Source organism: Myxine glutinosa, chromosome 1, assembly GCF_964187855.1.
Source record: "Myxine glutinosa chromosome 1, kmMyxGlut1.1, whole genome shotgun sequence".
Lineage (NCBI taxonomy): Eukaryota > Metazoa > Chordata > Myxini > Myxiniformes > Myxinidae > Myxine > Myxine glutinosa.
The window spans coordinates 197,258,092-197,275,120 of NC_136261.1; the positions used below are offsets into that span (position 1 = coordinate 197,258,092).

At 42.4% G+C, this 17,029-nt stretch overlaps 1 protein-coding gene across 4 annotated transcripts in view; it reads right to left on the reverse strand.

Moving 5' to 3' along the window:
• The window catches only part of ATP6V1A (ATPase H+ transporting V1 subunit A), a 90,619-nt gene that overhangs the window by 24,989 nt on the left and 48,601 nt on the right, over positions 1-17,029 (reverse strand). For 3 of the 4 annotated variants that reach the window (XM_068124907.2, XM_078782269.1, XM_078782277.1), the window contains exons 2-9: positions 14,690-14,787; positions 12,196-12,324; positions 11,824-12,038; positions 11,262-11,399; positions 9,653-9,804; positions 5,829-5,991; positions 5,627-5,735; positions 248-370 (exon numbers count right to left, since the gene is read on the reverse strand). In XM_068124907.2, the coding sequence (XP_067981008.2) occupies positions 248-370; positions 5,627-5,735; positions 5,829-5,991; positions 9,653-9,804; positions 11,262-11,399; positions 11,824-12,038; positions 12,196-12,324; positions 14,690-14,771 (1,111 nt within the window). In that variant the 5' untranslated portion in view covers positions 14,772-14,787. Of the gene's footprint in view, positions 1-247; positions 371-5,626; positions 5,736-5,828; positions 5,992-9,652; positions 9,805-11,261; positions 11,400-11,823; positions 12,039-12,195; positions 14,041-14,689; positions 14,788-17,029 lie in introns of all 4 variants that reach the window. The other variant, XM_078782284.1, reaches the window with a different exon arrangement.

Genomic DNA, 17,029 nt, shown 5'->3' on the forward strand with positions numbered 1-17,029 from the left:
ACAACAGCAATGTAAATATATATATGGAAATGAAGGATAGACAGTACATGATGAAAGGAAATAGGTAAATATGTATGAACAGTATACAGCGGGGGGGGGGGGGGGCAGGTGGGGGGTGGAGGAGTTGGTGGGGTGTGAGGAGTGGGGGGAAGAGAAGACGATGGGGAAAGGGCAAAGGAGAAAGTAAAATAGAATGAGGGAATTTCTAAAAAATACTAGATCGTCAAAAGTAGCACACAAGTTTTACCTGCTGGCATTTCAGCCAGACGACCAGAGATTTCTCTCAGAGCCTCGGCCCATCGTGATGTGGAGTCAGCCATCATACTAACGTTATAGCCCATGTCCCGGAAATATTCAGAAAGAGTAATACCTGCAGTACAAAGAATCATTAACAGCAGCACAGCTTCTAGAAAGAAGCTAAAGCTTCAACAAAGAAGTACAACGAAGCAAATTACTGTTGCATACAATTCATTTGTACGATCTTTGACCCAGATCAAATCAAGAACAGTAAAAGACTCAACATATCCAATTACAATGGCAAGGTAACCAGATATGAAATAATTACAGAAATTTCCAAAACAAATATCTACATTGTTCGCACATAACGATCGCGCAGGTGCATTTGGATTTTTAGGTAGGTAGGCCCATGTTCTCAACTCAGACCATTAAGAACGAAACAACGAGCAGTGTTCATGAGAAGATGTCAATGCTTCTGTGGGAGCCAACGCATGACAACTCGCCACTCCATCGCAGGGAACCAATATGATTGAAACTCCTCACACTGAGCAGCAATGAGAATCAAACCAACACTCGTGAGGTCAATGCAACATGGCCTCACTCACTCAACCGCCATGCCACTCAGCATTCACTAATATTGCCACATTTTGCATCTTCATTTTTTTTTAAATCTGTTTTGTTATAAATTTTCAGTTATTTTTTCAATTTTCAATATGAAATTTTATAAGAAGAAGATCAAGTACATACAGTGCCTTCAAAAAGTATTCACACCCCTTGACTTTTTTCACATTTTCTTGTGTTACAGCCTGAATTTAAAATGCATTAAATTGAGATTTTTTGTCACTGATCTACACATAATACCCCATAATGTCAAAGTGGAATTATTATTTTTTTCAAAATTTGTACAAAATAATTAAAAATGAAATACAGAAGGATCTAATTTATGTAAGTACTCAAACCCAAGTCAATACTTCGAAGAAGCGCCTTTGGCAGCGATTACAGCTTCGAGTCTTTTTGGGTATGCCTGTATCAGCTTTGCATATCTAGATTTGGGGAGTTTCTCCAATACCTCCTTGCAGATTTGTTCAAGCTCTGTCAAGTAGATGGGGAGCAGCGGTGAACATTGCTTTGGCTGTATGCTTGGGGTCAATGTCCTGTTGGAATGTAAATCAGCGCCGCAGTCTAAGATCTTTTGCACTCTGACGCAGGTTCTCCTCAAGTATTTGCCTGTATTTGACTCCATTCATTGTTCCCAGTCCCTGCCACTGAAAAGCATCCCCATAGCATGATACTGACTCCACCATTTTTCACAGTAGGGATAGTGGGATAGTATAAGATGGGTGATGAGCTCTGCTTGGTTTCCGCCAGACGTAGCGCTTTGCATTCAGCACAAAGAGTTCAATATTTGTCTCATCAAACCACAGATTATTTTGCCTCATGCTCTCAGTCTTTCACATGCCTTTTTGCAAACTCCAGGCATGCTGTCATGTGCCAGGAGTGGCTTCCATCTGGCCACACTTCGTAAAGCCTGGATTTGTTAAGGGCTGCAGAGACTGTTGTCCTTCCGGCAGATTCGCCCATCTCAGCCAAGGAACTCTGTAGTTCTGTCAGAGTGGTCATTGGGTTTTTGGCCACCTCCCTGACCAATGTCCTTCTTATTTGGTTACTCAGTTTGGTCAGAAAGCCAACTCTAGGAAGAGTCTGTGTATTTCCATATTCTTTCCATTTCCTAATGATGGTGCTCACTGTGCTCTTGGGAACTTTCAACACTCTAGAAATTGTTTTATACCCTTCCCCAGAGCTATGCCTCCTCACAATTCTATCTCAGAATACTACGGACAGTTATTTGGACTCCATGGTAGAGTTCTTGCTCCGACATGCACTGTCAACTATATAATGAAATTTTTTTTTGGCCACCTCCCTGACCAATGTCCTTCTTATTTGGTTACTCAGTTTGGTCAGAGAGCCAACTCTAGGAAGAGTCTGTGCATTTCCATATTCTTTCCATTTCCTAATGATGGCGCTCACTGTGCTCTTGGGAACTTGACTATGATGCACTGTCAACTATGAGACCTTATATATATATAAAGGTGTGTTTCTTTCTAAATCATGTCCAACCCATTGAATTGGCAACAGGTGGATGCCAATCAAGTTGTAGAAACATCTCAAATATGATCAAAGGAAATCGGATGCACCTAAGCTCAATTTGGAGTTTGATATCAAAGGGTTGAATACTTATTGACTCAAGACATTTCAGCTTTTAATTTTGAATAATTTTGTAAAAAAAAAAACAAGATGATTGAAAAAATTGATTATTAAAAAAAAAATCCACTTTCACATTATGGGTTATTATGTGTAGATCAGTGACAAAAAAAAATAATCTAAATTTAATCCATTTTAAACTGCAGCAGTAACAACAAAATCTGAAAGAAGTCAAGGGGTGTGATTACATTCTGAAGGCACTGTATCTTTACTTGTAACAACATTTGCCTTTGTCTTTACAAATCCTTTGGACTCGAGACAAATGTATTTCCTCCAAACATATGCGTGTCATTTTCTGTGATGAGACCTTCAAAAAAATGATTTATCGAGGAAACATTTTCCTCCAATATGGCATCCTCAGATCAACACTCTTGGATTAAATCCATGATAAGTGCCCAGGAAAAATTGTCAGCGCAAATTTGGTGACAATTCCACTGTTGATTCGATAGCATCACAGTCAAAAGATAAAATCGGCCATGACTATTGTACACCGCTCCTTTCCTATGCCATCTCCAGGCATTGCAAATCGTCATTGCCGGGCACCAAAGGAGGCTCGGCAGTGACGCACGCTGAAAGAGAGTACTCAGTTTTCACTCTGGTTTCTTTCTTGTTGTACACCGCTCCTTTCCTATGCCATCTCCAGGCATTGCAAATCGTCATTGCCGGGCACCAAAGGGGGCTCGGCAGTGACGCACGCTGAAAGAGAGTACTCAGTTTTCACTCTGGTTTCTTGCTTTCTTGTTTGTTTGGTTGTCCGGACGATATCTCAGCCATCCTTTGAGCTAGGAAGCTGAAATTTCGGCACAATAGTGAGCAAGTCCTTTGTCGAAAACGGTATTTTTTTTTTTGATTAATCAATAAATTGAGGAGTTATTTAATTATTAGCGATTAATTAAGTACTTATTTAATTAATCAAATTTCCTTTCTCTTCTGACCATTAACTCAGGCACCTTTTGAGTTAGGAAGCTGATATTTGGACATGCCAATGACCAGGTGATTTGGCTGCAAAGGCTATTTTTGATTTATTAATTAATCAATTAATCGATTAATTATTTAATTTTTCGATTAATGCCAAAAAAATTTTTTTTTTTAAAGTTACAGATTCTGATGAAATAGTGGTAGTTTATGTGTTCTCTGACCAAATTGATTAATAATTTATTTTTTTTATGATTATTATTTATTTATTTTCATTATTAATCATTTATTTTCTTTCTCATTTGGCCAATATCTCAGGCACCTTTTGAGCTGGGAAGCTAATATTTGGACATGAGTGACCAAGTGATGTGGCTATCAAGGATATTTTTGATATATTGATTAATCATTTCATCTATTAATTATTTATTGATTAATCGATTAATTATTTATTGAGTAATCAATTAATTATTTAATTTTTTATAAACTAGGGCATTGCCCGTACTATATCTATATCTAAAATAATATCCCCCCCCTCTATTTACATGAAATGGTTTGGTCCAAAGCGAACGGCTTGCGAGTACGGTGACAATCCCCCCCCCTCTATTTACATGCAATGGTTTGGTCCAAAGCGAACGGCTTCCGGAGTTTGGTAAAGAAATCGCCATCGCGTGCACAAACGCGCAGGAAAGCGAATGAATCGCAAATTCGTTTTTATTAGTTTTAAAACATAGTTTAACGCCAACATAGTTTGCAAACGTGAAATAAATGAATACGCTCTCAAATGTGCCATCCGAGGCAGAGTGTGTCCTCCACGTTCGGCACACGCGATCGTTCGCTGCTCTCTGATTGGTTGAATCGTTTTTTGGACATAGCTCGGTAAGTAATTGTCCGATTAATATGAAACCTTGAAAAGGCACATCCTCGGGTCCCCAGCAATATACCTGGCAAGTTAAAAGTATATCGGACCCGTGGTTGTCGAGAAACAGCGGTCACAGACAAACAGACGTACAGACGTACAAACGTACAAACGTACAGAGATTACTGGAATTATAGATAGATGACTTATTTAATTAAATTTCTAAAAGATACATCTTCGGATGAAGCACTAGTGGTTTAGTTATGCGATTAGCCAATTGATTATGAAAATATTTTGTGATAATCTTTTAATGATTTTAATTATACAATTAATCAATCAATTAGTGTACACCTCTCCCTCCCAATGCAGCCTCAATGAGCTGCACTGCGGTATTGCCGGGCGCCGGAGGCGCCCCGGCAATGCCGCGCTGCAGCATATTTAATTATTTGGCATGGGGCGGTGTACTTTGAATGTATGTGTACTTGTATCCCTCCTTGTTGTGTCAGAAAGGTCAAGGTACGATTTGCTACTTGGTACGTTCATTTAAACCAAGATTATTCTGCTTTTGGAAACGTTATCTGGAACAACCTCTCATGTCTGTTTATGACCAGCTATTGGAAAAGCTGCTTAGCCTCACCATCACCCACGATATGCCGACTAAGTCTAATGACACAACTCAAATGAGCTATTCAAATGAATCTTCACATCACAATGTGCAGAACAATTACATCCAACATCAGTGGATTAAATCTCACATTTGTGAACCAGTCTGTACAACTCACCTGTTTGTCCTTGATATTGTTAAATTCAGGATTTTACAAAATTGACAATGAATATCATCCCTTGCTGCTTGCAGAAAGATCTGTCCTCTATATTCTGTAAAGCTATTTTGGTATTTCCTGCTTTGGACTGTGCTTGTATGGCAGGGCGTCTCACATCCATCGGCCAACCCATTCCATGTGTGTAACCATTTGTCTAAATTATTCATTCATTTTTATATTTTGCTTCTCCTTGTGGACCTTTGTTGCTTCAATTTATCAAATGCCACCTCCCGACACTTCCCCTTCTACCCCTCACGGTGACTGTGTACTACTATCTCATGCTAAACTGTTCACCAACATACAATATTTGAAAAGCAGCTATCTTCTCACTTCAGTGGTGACTAATTTTCGAGTTAAACGCCAGTGGTGGTTACATTTCCTCGATCCTACCCTATTGCTGGTGGAGGTAAAGTGTGAGCATTTATCTTGGGTACAATAGTGAAGTGGATTAGGGAGGGGGTACTTTAGAGTAATAAGAGAAAGGGATAAGAAAGAGTGCTGTGAGGAAGAAGTACTGAGGTAGTATGGGGGATACCTGTATAGATAGATGCCTCACGAGCAGCCACAGGCATATTTGATGTATTGGCAACAAGAGTTGTGCGCTTCATGATCGATTCAGTCTTTCCACCCACTTCCATTGTAAGCTACATAGAAATACAATAACATACGAGAGAACTAGGAATGATTCAACAACAAACCCGCATCCCACAACCCACAATCAAAAACCTGCAACACACCTCAGGGAAATCACGCAAAACCTCTGCCATCTCATTCCCTCGTTCACCACAACCCACGTAGACAATAACATCGCTGTTGGAGTATTTGGAGAGAGACTGAGAAATAACCGTTTTTCCACAGCCAAAAGCCCCTGGAATTGCAGTGGTACCACCCTGCACACATCTAGGGAGAAAAAAGGCCTTGGTGAGGAAATTTCACACTCACTTAACACCTTCCACCATCACTAAATTGAGTCAATTTCAGAGAGTATGCCTTCAAGATGTACCAGCTTAAATAAAATGTTGGATAATCAACATCCAAATGCAGACAGCAAACTGAGCTTGACATTTCTTTGTTAAAGGAAGGTATGCTCAAGCATGCCATACCAAATGGAAACTGTCCAAGACGACAGATTTCGTCGGACTTGAGGAGTCATCATTATAGAAGGCATTATCAGTATCATTATAGCCAAAGGAAATAATATAAAGTGAGGTAGCAGTAAGAACTAGAACTGCACTCAGTAGAGCACATACCTCCCCCAGGTTGAACAGTTTATGTTTTGTATCCCACTGATAGGCCTGGTCTGGATCAGGATCTGAGCCAAAATCGAATCGGTTTGTTCTCGTCACCTAACCAATTCATCCAACAAGTTTCTTCCGAATCCGTCCATAACTTGTGATACATATTGTGTTTGGCCCTATCTCTCAATGATATTGAACAATCACTTTTAAAATTATCGTATGAATGAATGAATGAATGAATGAATGATCGTTTTAAGGCCATTTTCCCCGCTAGAGCAGGGCCTTGAGCAGGGCCTTGCGGGCCCCATGACAGTCATGGTTCCCTGTTTGAGGCAATGTTTTTATGGCCGGATGCCCTTCCTGACGCCAAATATCTGGATTCCAAATTCTGATCTGCACCAAAATTGAATCAATTCTTCATTGTCACCCACCCAACCTGTCCACCAAGTTTGATCCAAATCCATCCATAGTTTTTGAGATATCCTGCTCACAAACAAACAGAAAGACAAACATGGGTGAAAATATTCGGTGGTGGAGGTAACAATGGTAAGTGTTAAATGCATTACAATATCACACTTTTGAAGGTCCGCGATGAGCTCAAAAAGGCATCAATTAAAACACATACCACACACACTGACCAGGCCAAGAGTAAAGAGACAAGAACGACAGTACTGTGGTCACAACCTGCGACAAAATCAGGTAACGGGCCTGATTTTCCGATTGGGAAACGCGCTTTCAAAGGACTCTTAAAAGATGAACAACACGATTGAGAAACACGCATTTAATGCGCTATTAAAACATGAACTTGACACCTCTCAACCATGTCATCCTACACCACGGTTATATCAGAACAAGCCGATTCGTCACATGGTCATGAATTGTTTAACCCCAATAAAGGGGCCGTTCAAAAATTATGTAACTATTTTTTTAGGGAGCTGCTTACCATGTTTGCTGATGACAGCTTGATGAAATGTCACTAATAATTTTTATTTGACATACGATTAGATTTTCTGGAGTACCTTATCGTGAGTAACACCCTACCCAAACAAAGCCAATGCAAATCTGGCACAACAAATCCGGGCAGTACATAATCAGCAGAGGCATACAGGCCTGAGGTCTCAGGCCCATCACAAAACCAAGATGGTGGCCATATTATTTCGCCTGGGTGCCATGGTCACATGGTGGGTGGGGTCCGACAGCAATCCGACCAATGGGTGCACATATCAAAAATCGACCCCCAACAAAAACAAGAACAACAACCATGTAGAGGTCTTGTAGACCAAGAATGGCACTCCGTAGAGAGCATACCGCCAGGCTGAACACTTTATGTTAGGTCGGATCTGGATCTGGAACTGAACCAAAATAGAATTGGCTTGTTCTTATCACTTAACCAAATCATCCACCAAGTTTTGTCATAATCCATCCTCTGAAAATTTTAAATCCTCTGACCTGGATCCAGATTCGAATTTTCACCAAAACTGAATCAACTCTTCCATGTCACACACCCAACCTGACCACCACGTTTTGGCCAAATACATCAACAACTTTTTGAGATATCCCGCTATATATCGTTTTTTTTTGCCCCATCTCTCAATGGTGAAAAAACAAAAGAGTTCTCAGATCCAGATTGATCTAGATCCAAAGATTCTCATATATATATATATATATATATATATATATATATATATATATATATATATATATATATATATATATATATATATATGTATATATTGTTACGGTTGAGAAATAAAAGAAATCCCCTCAAGTTAATTACACGACAACATGTAGCCTGCATTAGTCAGTTATTTCTTGTTAAATGTAAAGATTAGCTCCCTTTCCATTATGTAGTAATTAAAGATGCATATATGCGTCGAGTTAGGCAGGATCCCAATCCCTCGTGTTGTTGAAGAAGACGATGGTTCGTGGGTGGGCAAGAACGGTCCACGTGGAACCTTCCAGAGGGAGGTGTGGTTGAATGACAGCACGTGACCGGCAGCAGGCCAGTGGTAGGCCGTGGAACCTTCCAGAGGGAGGCGTGGTTGAATGACAGCACGTGACCGGCAGCGGCCAGTGGTAGGCCTTGGAACCTTCCAGAGGGAGGCGTGGTTGAATGACAGCACATGGCCGGCAGCGGCCAATAGGGGTCCGTGGAACCTTCCAGAAGGGTATTCACCCCCGATAAAAGGCAGAACTAGTCGTCCTCCGTGCTGGTCATTCTTCGTGCTGATCTTCCTCCGTGCTGGTCGTTCTTCGTGCTGATCTTCCACCGTGCTGGTCATTCGTAGTGCTGATCTTCCTCTGTGCTGGTCGTTCTTCGTGCTGATCTTCTGCTGTGCTGGTCATTCTTCGTGGTGATCTTCCTCCATGCTGGTCGTTCTTCGTGCTGATCTTCCGCCGTGCTGGTCATTCTTGGTGCTGATCTTCCTCCGTGCTGGTCGTTCTTAGTGCTGATCTTCCTCTGTGCTGGTCGTTCTTCATGCTGATATTCCTCTGTGCTGATCTTCCTCCATGCTGGTCGTTCTTCGTGCTGATCTTCCTCCGTGCTGGTTGTTCTTCGTGATGATTGTCCTTCGTGCTGGTCGTTTTTCGTGCTGATCTTCCTTCGTGCTGTCTACCGGATCGACCCATACGCTACACGCAGGAACTGCCCTCACCCGAATCAGCGTCCACACGTCCTCCCGGTACGAGTCTAACCGGTGTGATTTATCCCCTGTGTGCGGGTGCCAGGTGTCTGTGTTGGGAATAGTTAGGTAAGGATTTATGATAAGCCTGCTTCTCGTCCTTTTTCTGTGCTTTTTGTGAATAAAGGCGTGTACATTTTATTTCCTCTCGACCTGCTTCATTCGAACCAAATTCAGCTGCTCGATTAGGTCCATAGATAACGTAGTGTAAAAACGCGACCCACACCGCATGATTCGCTCGGCGCGCCTGATTGAACTAGGTGTGGGATCGCGAGGGATTCAATCCCCGGTCTTCCCAGTCACATGGTCTTGAAGGTATTCGGATCACGGTCGATAACCCTTCAGCCCATGGTTGGGGGATTGGCGATTGGAGTTGCTCCGCAACCCGCCGGGCGCGAGCATCATCGCGGTCGACGGCCCGTGGACCCGGTGTCTGTGGGGAAACTGGGTCTTAACGCCCTCTCACTACGTCAACAGACACAGATCCGCAACAATATATATATATATACATGTGTGTGTGACGAGAGCTAAATAAATATGCTAAATATGCAAGAATAATAATACTAAATATGCAAGACAACGTTGCTGGTGGATCTTGTGGAAAAGATGATGAGCACAGTACTTGATAGAAAATCTTACGGAAACATGGAATCGAGTACTCGTTGTCCTGTAAGGAGCGGATAATTTGCTGGGAGCTTCTCAGCAACAGGGCGGACCTGTCGAACAGGCCACACCTGCCGAAGACAGCAGTTCTCTCGAACACCTTCAAACTCGAGCTCCAGTACAACATCCTATGGCCCATACCAACAACAAAAACAAAAAATCTAAATAAACAAAACAAATAAATGCAAGCAAAAAACAATGCAGAATCACATATCATATGACAGTGAGGATTGAAGGCAAAAGTGGAAACCCAAATATTTTACACATGGCAGATACAAAACAAATCAAGTATTAAAAAAACTGGAACGGCACTCAGTAGAGAGCATACCTCCACCAGGTGAACAGTTTACGTTTTGTATCCTAGAGTAGACATGTAGGTTTGGTCATGTGTTGAGGAAGGATGAAAGTGACTGGTTGAGAAGAGTGATGGAAATGAATGTAGAAGGAAGTAGAGGACGGGGAAGACCGAGAAAGACTTGGCTAAAGGTGGTGGAAGAAGAAATGCGGGCAAGGGCGTTAACAAGGGGAGATGTAGAAATAGGGCAAAATGGAGAAGATTGTCATGGGGACCGCAAGGCTAACCCCCGCTCTAGCAGGGAAAATGGCCTAAAATCCCTGTTGTTGTGTGTTGTTGTATCCTAGAGTAGACCAGAAAATCACAATACCAAATCACATTAATCAAAATCATCCGTCCATAACTTTTTGAGATACGGTACCCTGCTATGTATAGTTTTTGGCCCTATCTCTCAATGGTGAAGAATCACTTTAAAAATTCTACGAGCAGGATCTGGATCCCGATCTTCACCAAAATCGAATCATTTCATCCATGTCACATACACCACCTCTCTGCCAAATTTCATCTGAATCAGTCCACAACTTTTTGAGATATCTTGTTCACAGACAAACAAACAAATAGACAGACAGATAGACAGGGGTGAAAACATAACCTCCATCCACCTTTGGTGGCATAGGTCATAACAAGGGTTATAAAAATTGAAATGTTTCAAAATTGATCTTTTCTACATAACCAAGTCACAGCCACAGTCACCTTTCATCATGGTGGGGAAAAATAAAGAAAGCAACAAAGCCTCAATTTTCAACTTTTATAAATTAACATAATTGAGGGAAAAAGTGTGAATCTGCAGAATCTGCTTAGAGATTACAACCTTTATGACTGGAATGAACTGCAAGTATCATTCAACAGAGATTATGGTGGAGGGATGTCGTGGAAAGAGATTTGAAGAACAATGGATTGAAAGAAGACACAGAAGACAGAGGAGAATGGATTAGGTGGATCCAAATAGCGAACCCCTAAATGGTGGGATTAAGGCTAAGAAAAGATGAGGAAAAATACGTAGAAGAAGAGAAGAAGAAGGAGGAAGAAGAAGGCTATCTTTCTAAAAGCCCACAGGGCTGCAAAAGCATTAATTAAATAACGTAGGATATTATGGATATGATTATTGAAAGGTGGATAGTAATACAAATAAGAATGGTTAACGGCATAAACAAGGCAAAATATTGCCACTATTGGCACAGAATGCAACAGCAAATTCTACTCCACTCAGGTATAGTTTGTACCACATACCTTAATAGTGTAGTTCCCCATGGGGGCGATGTAGGTAACTGTGCCACAAGAGAGAGGGGGAACCATTATCTTGTGAACTATCAGAGAATTCTCCATCACTTGACCATAAATATCTCCTCCAGTAAGGTGGCTTCCCACCTAGACAAAGAGGTAGAGAAAACAATCATAATCTGGACGGTTATGAATTTAGAGAAGAAAGAAAATAAAGTCAAAGCAGATATATAAAATGGAAACTCTACCCATAAAGCTTGTGTCGTATCCCCCATGCAATACTAACACATAATATGCATATCACATGTCAGATTACAACCATATATGAAGAAGGGAGACAGCCGATGATAATGTACAATAAGGGAGAAATGGAGGGGGCAGGGGGAATGGAGGGAGGGAGAAGGGATGGAGGGAGAAGGAACTGCAGACAGACATGTCACATGCAGACAGCACATGAAAATGCAGACATGTCACAGAAACACGCATAACTACTGGACAAAGTATACCCTCCTATTTAAGAACAATGGAAGCTAATGTGATCTATTTCACGTGAAGCACTACATCAACTTACACGGATGTTGGGACTTGGCGTGAACTCCCAATGTTTCTCCTCGGCCAGAGCGCTGATATTAATTCCTCTTGGGATGTAGATGCTTGAAGTCAATGTTGCAATGTCCTGCAGCGGTCGCTGAATTCCATCAAAAATTGAGCCCATAATTCCTGGACCCAGCTCCACAGACAGTGGCTTACCAGTACGCAAAACAGGGTCACCCACGGTCAAGCCAGCTTCAGCTCAGGGTCAAGGAAGCATCATCAACTTGGAGCAGCGATACAAGCAAGTATTCAGTTTTGATTCCCCACATTCAAAAACAAATCACAAACTTGTCATTGGAAAAGTAGAAAATGATTTTCTATGGTTGAAAGTGGGACAGGGGGAGGATACAGGTCTCCTCGTACACTTGAATGGTTGCCAAATCCCCTTCGAGACGGATAACCTCTCCCACAAGCTCGCTGTGGCCGACTCTCACAAGCTCGTACATAGCAGCACCAGCCATCTGATTTGCTATAACCACTTTGGTTGGTGAAAAGTTCACAGCATAAGGGGTTGAATGGGAAGAAAACCAGGGCACAACATACAATATGTTCAAAAAGGAAAGATCCATTAGGAAATAGTATTATATCGTGATAATGTTCCCACGTTCAAGAACCTATCCATGACACAAACCATTTCAGTCACAAAACTACTGCCATAAACTTTCCGGCTGATAGCTGAAAATGCATTTGGTGTTTGGGACCAAGAACATCTCCATTCAATGCTCACTCACGTTGACTCTGGGGTGAATTAATGGATGCAGGTCTTATCATGTGATAATCTCCTTCAACAAATCATCGCCATCCATCTGATAGCGTTCCAGGATCCTTGCTTATAATGGCCACACCGGTTGGCTTTGGATAACATGTGAGGTCCTTTGGTACCCACCTTGCACTATAGTATTTCAAGTGAGAATTAAAGATTGCTTCCACACCTCCGATTCTTTTGCAATTTCACATGTAATAATCTGGCAATTCTCTAAAATTAGCCAATCAATCTCGAATGACAGCAGTTGCTGAGAATGTTTCAAAATTGTTCATAAATTCACGGCCTTTTTGAACTCACCATCCCACTTAAAGACGACTATGTGGAAGACGTGCAGCAAACTGTGCAGATGGTCTCCAATGAATTTCAGCTGGTTTGATGTTCTCTTTCAATAATACACCTCGGTTCATACCACCTGTGATTATGTTCGCCAACCATATTGATTTTACCCATAATGTTTTGGCAAGCATGGATGTCGTTTTTTTTTTGTTTTTTTTGTATACAAGATCGAGTTTTTACTCTTTATCTCATGCCTAAAAAAAAAAAAGAAACAAAAAAATTAAATTAAGCGGCATATGAATCATTGTATTGAGTGTCATGCACAATCAATCTATTTGTATTTCCCCCATGCAGGAAGAGATCCAGATGATGAGGAGAGCGAGGAGATACTGGAAAATAGTACAGCCATATGGTGCAGCATTTCCAATACTTCATCAGACCTTTAACAATATTAAGACATTAGATTAAAAAGGGGGTGTGATGCTGTGGACAAGGCTGTGGTCCCAATTAAATTGCACATCAAGTACATTAACCACTAGGAAATATAATTTGATGGGAATGTGCAAAATTGATATGCCTCCACCTGAGTTAGATGACAACCCACTGTTGCGTTCTATCTGAATAAAAGTCACATGGAAAATTAAAGGTCGCATGAGGGAGAGTGTGAGAGAGAAAAGAGATACTGTAAATAGAAGAGACAACATCAGATGCTTTAACTCGAGTTATGGTCTCTGGCATTTGGCTGCAGAAGCGTACAAATAACAAATGCTACGAACGAGGCTTCCGTATGATGATGTTATTGTTATTTATTATACAGTACTGGCCATAAGTCTGGGAGAATGGTGGGAATGGGGGGGGGGGGGGTGGAGGAGGCATCACAGGTCAGAATGGGGGAGACAAGAGTGAAAAAGTACAACATCTGGAAAGCGGTTCCACAGACAGAGAATTAAGGATCAAAGGAGTTGAGGTGTGCAGTCAGCCTTGATGGCTGAGAAGGAGGCTGAGATATCTCAAAGGATGGCTGAGACATCACCCGGACAAACAAGAAAACAAACAAACAAACAAACAACCAGAGTGAAAACTGAGTACTCCTTTTCAGCGTGCTTCATTGCCGAGCCCCCTTCGGTGCCCAGCAATGACGATATGCAGCACCTGGAGATGGCATAGGAAAGGAGCGGTGTACAAAATGGTACTGCTTCCTCACTTGATGATAAATGTTCGGTTAGTTAATAATCGGATAAGAATTTAAACCACAGGATAGCTCTTACTTATCCAGGAGTTAAATTATCCAAGATTTGAGCAACTGGGGCCTGGTTAACAACTTGAAGCAGATGATTATAATCATAAAAAGCAACAATATTTAGGAATTTCCACAGTGATAACAGCAAAAGTTACGCAAACCCTGAAAGACAAATAATGTATTACTATAGTGGTGAAGTGTGTGTGTGTGTGTGTGTGTGTGTGTGTGTGTGTGTGTGTGTGTGTGTGTGTGTGTGTGTGTGTGTGTGTGTGTGTGTGTGTGTGTGCTGAATTAACGCCAGCGGGGTTGCCTCAGCCTGTCATCCTTCCGAGGTCGGCTAATTGAGTACCAGTTCACTGGTAATTCCCTGTTTGTCGTAAAAGGCGACAAACAGGGTTGGCGGCAGGAAGGGCATCCGGCCGTAAAACATTGCTTCAAAAAGGGGACCAACAAAAACAACAACAACCACGGTGCCCGAAAAAGGCCAACCCCCGCTTTGCGGGGAAAAATGGCCTCTAAAAGGTGGGTTTTTTTAATAGTGGTGAATTAGAATGTCCATACCTGGTCCAGATACAGAGTAGACATAGCCATAGTCACTCATACGCTCTGCGTCCCTCACTCGAGGAAGTTGGGAGAAATCCATGTCTTACAAATTCAACCTGCTCACAAAAGCCGACAAAGTGAGAGAAAAATTATCATATGCAAGTGCCATTTTGCTCAACTCCAACTACTCTGAAAGCCAATGATATATGCCTGTCTAGCACTCCTATGAAGCATACAAATTACAGCAATTTAACAGGCGAGTAATTATGTGGCTCAGAAATGTAAATTGGCTAACAGTAACAGAAGCTGGCTATCTGGTAGACCTGCAGGCATATATTACTTATGGAAGCCATGAAAAGCCAATTACCTGAGATACATGTGGGTGCCTAAAAGATTGCGATGCAGATGCCTGCCTTCCTTGTCCTGCCATATCCTATGTATACAAGCTCCACAGCAGGAATACTTGCTGGTTAAAAACACTGGTAAGAGTTTAAAAAAAACAAGAACGAAAGTCTAACAGCGGCGTAGCCTGGCTTGTTTGATACTTTTTTTTTTTTTTTTTTCTTTTTTTTGTATACAAGATCGAGGCTCGTGAAAGAGCTAACATAAATCACACAAAAAGACAAACCGACACACAAAACACAAAAAACAAGGGGAGCGGCAGACAAGATGGGGAGAGAGGGGGAAGGACACAAAAGAGAGGGGTAAGAGGGGGAAGGACACAAACACAACATTTGAGAGCAGGGACATCGGGAGGACTTGGGGGGAGGTGGGAGAGGAATAAAACATATGAACACTGCAAGGACTCTGGGGTGAATTACCGGGGGTAGAAAAGATCAAGGTTTTCGATGGGGGAAGATAAGAGATGGTGGTGAACAGCTGTTTTAAAGACCTGGAGGGAGGAGTGGGATTGAAGGGAGTGGGGGAGTTTGTTCCAGAGGCGGGAGAAAAGGGGAATGAAAGAGTGAAGGTGAGCAGAGAGCCTAGACTTTGGCAGTTTAACCATAAGAGGGTTGCAGGCAGATCTTGTGCGACCTGAAGGAATATTTTGGGGACAGAGCACAGAGAGAGCTGGGGGAGCAAGGCCAGAGAGGAGTCGGTAGAAGACAGAAATACCACCAACCTGCCTGCGGTGAGTGAGTGAAAGGCCCTCGGAGTTGGCTTCATCGCAGGAGATTCCAATGATTCTGAAAGCTTTGGTTTCAACAGCGTGAGGCCGAGCTAGGTGTGAGGCACGAGCACCAGCCCAGAGGGGGGAAAACAGTATTCCATTGAGCTGCGGATGAAAGCCTTGTATGTGGTGAGGAGCTCAGGTGTGCCAAGGAAGGACTTCACACGACGGAGGATGCCCAGTCGGCGACTGGCTTTGGAGGCCAGCTTGGAAATGTGGTTTTCCCAAGAAAGATCATGGCAGATAGTGAGACCCAAAAGCTTGAGTGACAGAACTTCTTGGAGAGGATTGTTGAGAAAGTAGATGGGAGGGGTTTCCAGTCGGTCCTTTCGGAGAGACATTGTAAGAGTGTGAGATTTGTCAGGATTGAAAGACATGTTCCACTTGTTTGACCAGTCTGTGATTTTGTCCAGGTCTGCAGAGAGTGAGGAGGCTGCAGACTGCCGATCTGAGGGATGAGGAATGGAGCGACAGAGAGTAGAGTCGTCAGCAAAGAGATAGAGAGGATTTTCAAGAGAGTCAGAGAGATCATTGATGAAGACCAGAAAAAGCACAGGGCCCAGAACACTACCTTGGGGAACTCCAGCCTGAACAGGAAGAGGAGATGAGAGAAACCCATTCAGGGCCACACGTTGACTACGACCAGAGAGGAAGTCTGCCAGCCATGCGTGGAGATTTCCATGGATACCAAAGGAGGAGAGTTTGGTGAGCAGAGCAGGGTGCCAGACCGTATCGAAGGCACGTGAAATGTCAAGGGAGACAGCTCTAATTTCCTGTTTGGCGTTGAGGACCTCCATCCATTGTTGAGAAAGCAGAAGCAGCATGTCCAGAGTAGAGTGACCAGGTCTGAAACCAAATTGATGATCAGAGATCAAGCCATTGGAGAAGAGGAAAGATTTAATATCTGAAGCAATGATGGATTCCATGACTTTGCTGATAATTGGGAGAAGGCTGATTGGTCTGTAGTTGCTGGGATCTGTTTTTGCACCTTTTTTGTGCAAACCGGTGATGTTGGCTGATTTCCAAGCAGATGGCAGATGACCTTGAGCAAAAGAGAGGGTGAAGAGAACAGAAAGAGGGAGTGAAAGAGCAGAAGAACATGATTTTAGGACCCGTGGGCTGATGCCGTCAGGACCAGTTGCAGAATCAGAGTCGAGGGTTGACAGAAACTTTTCCACCTTGTCAGG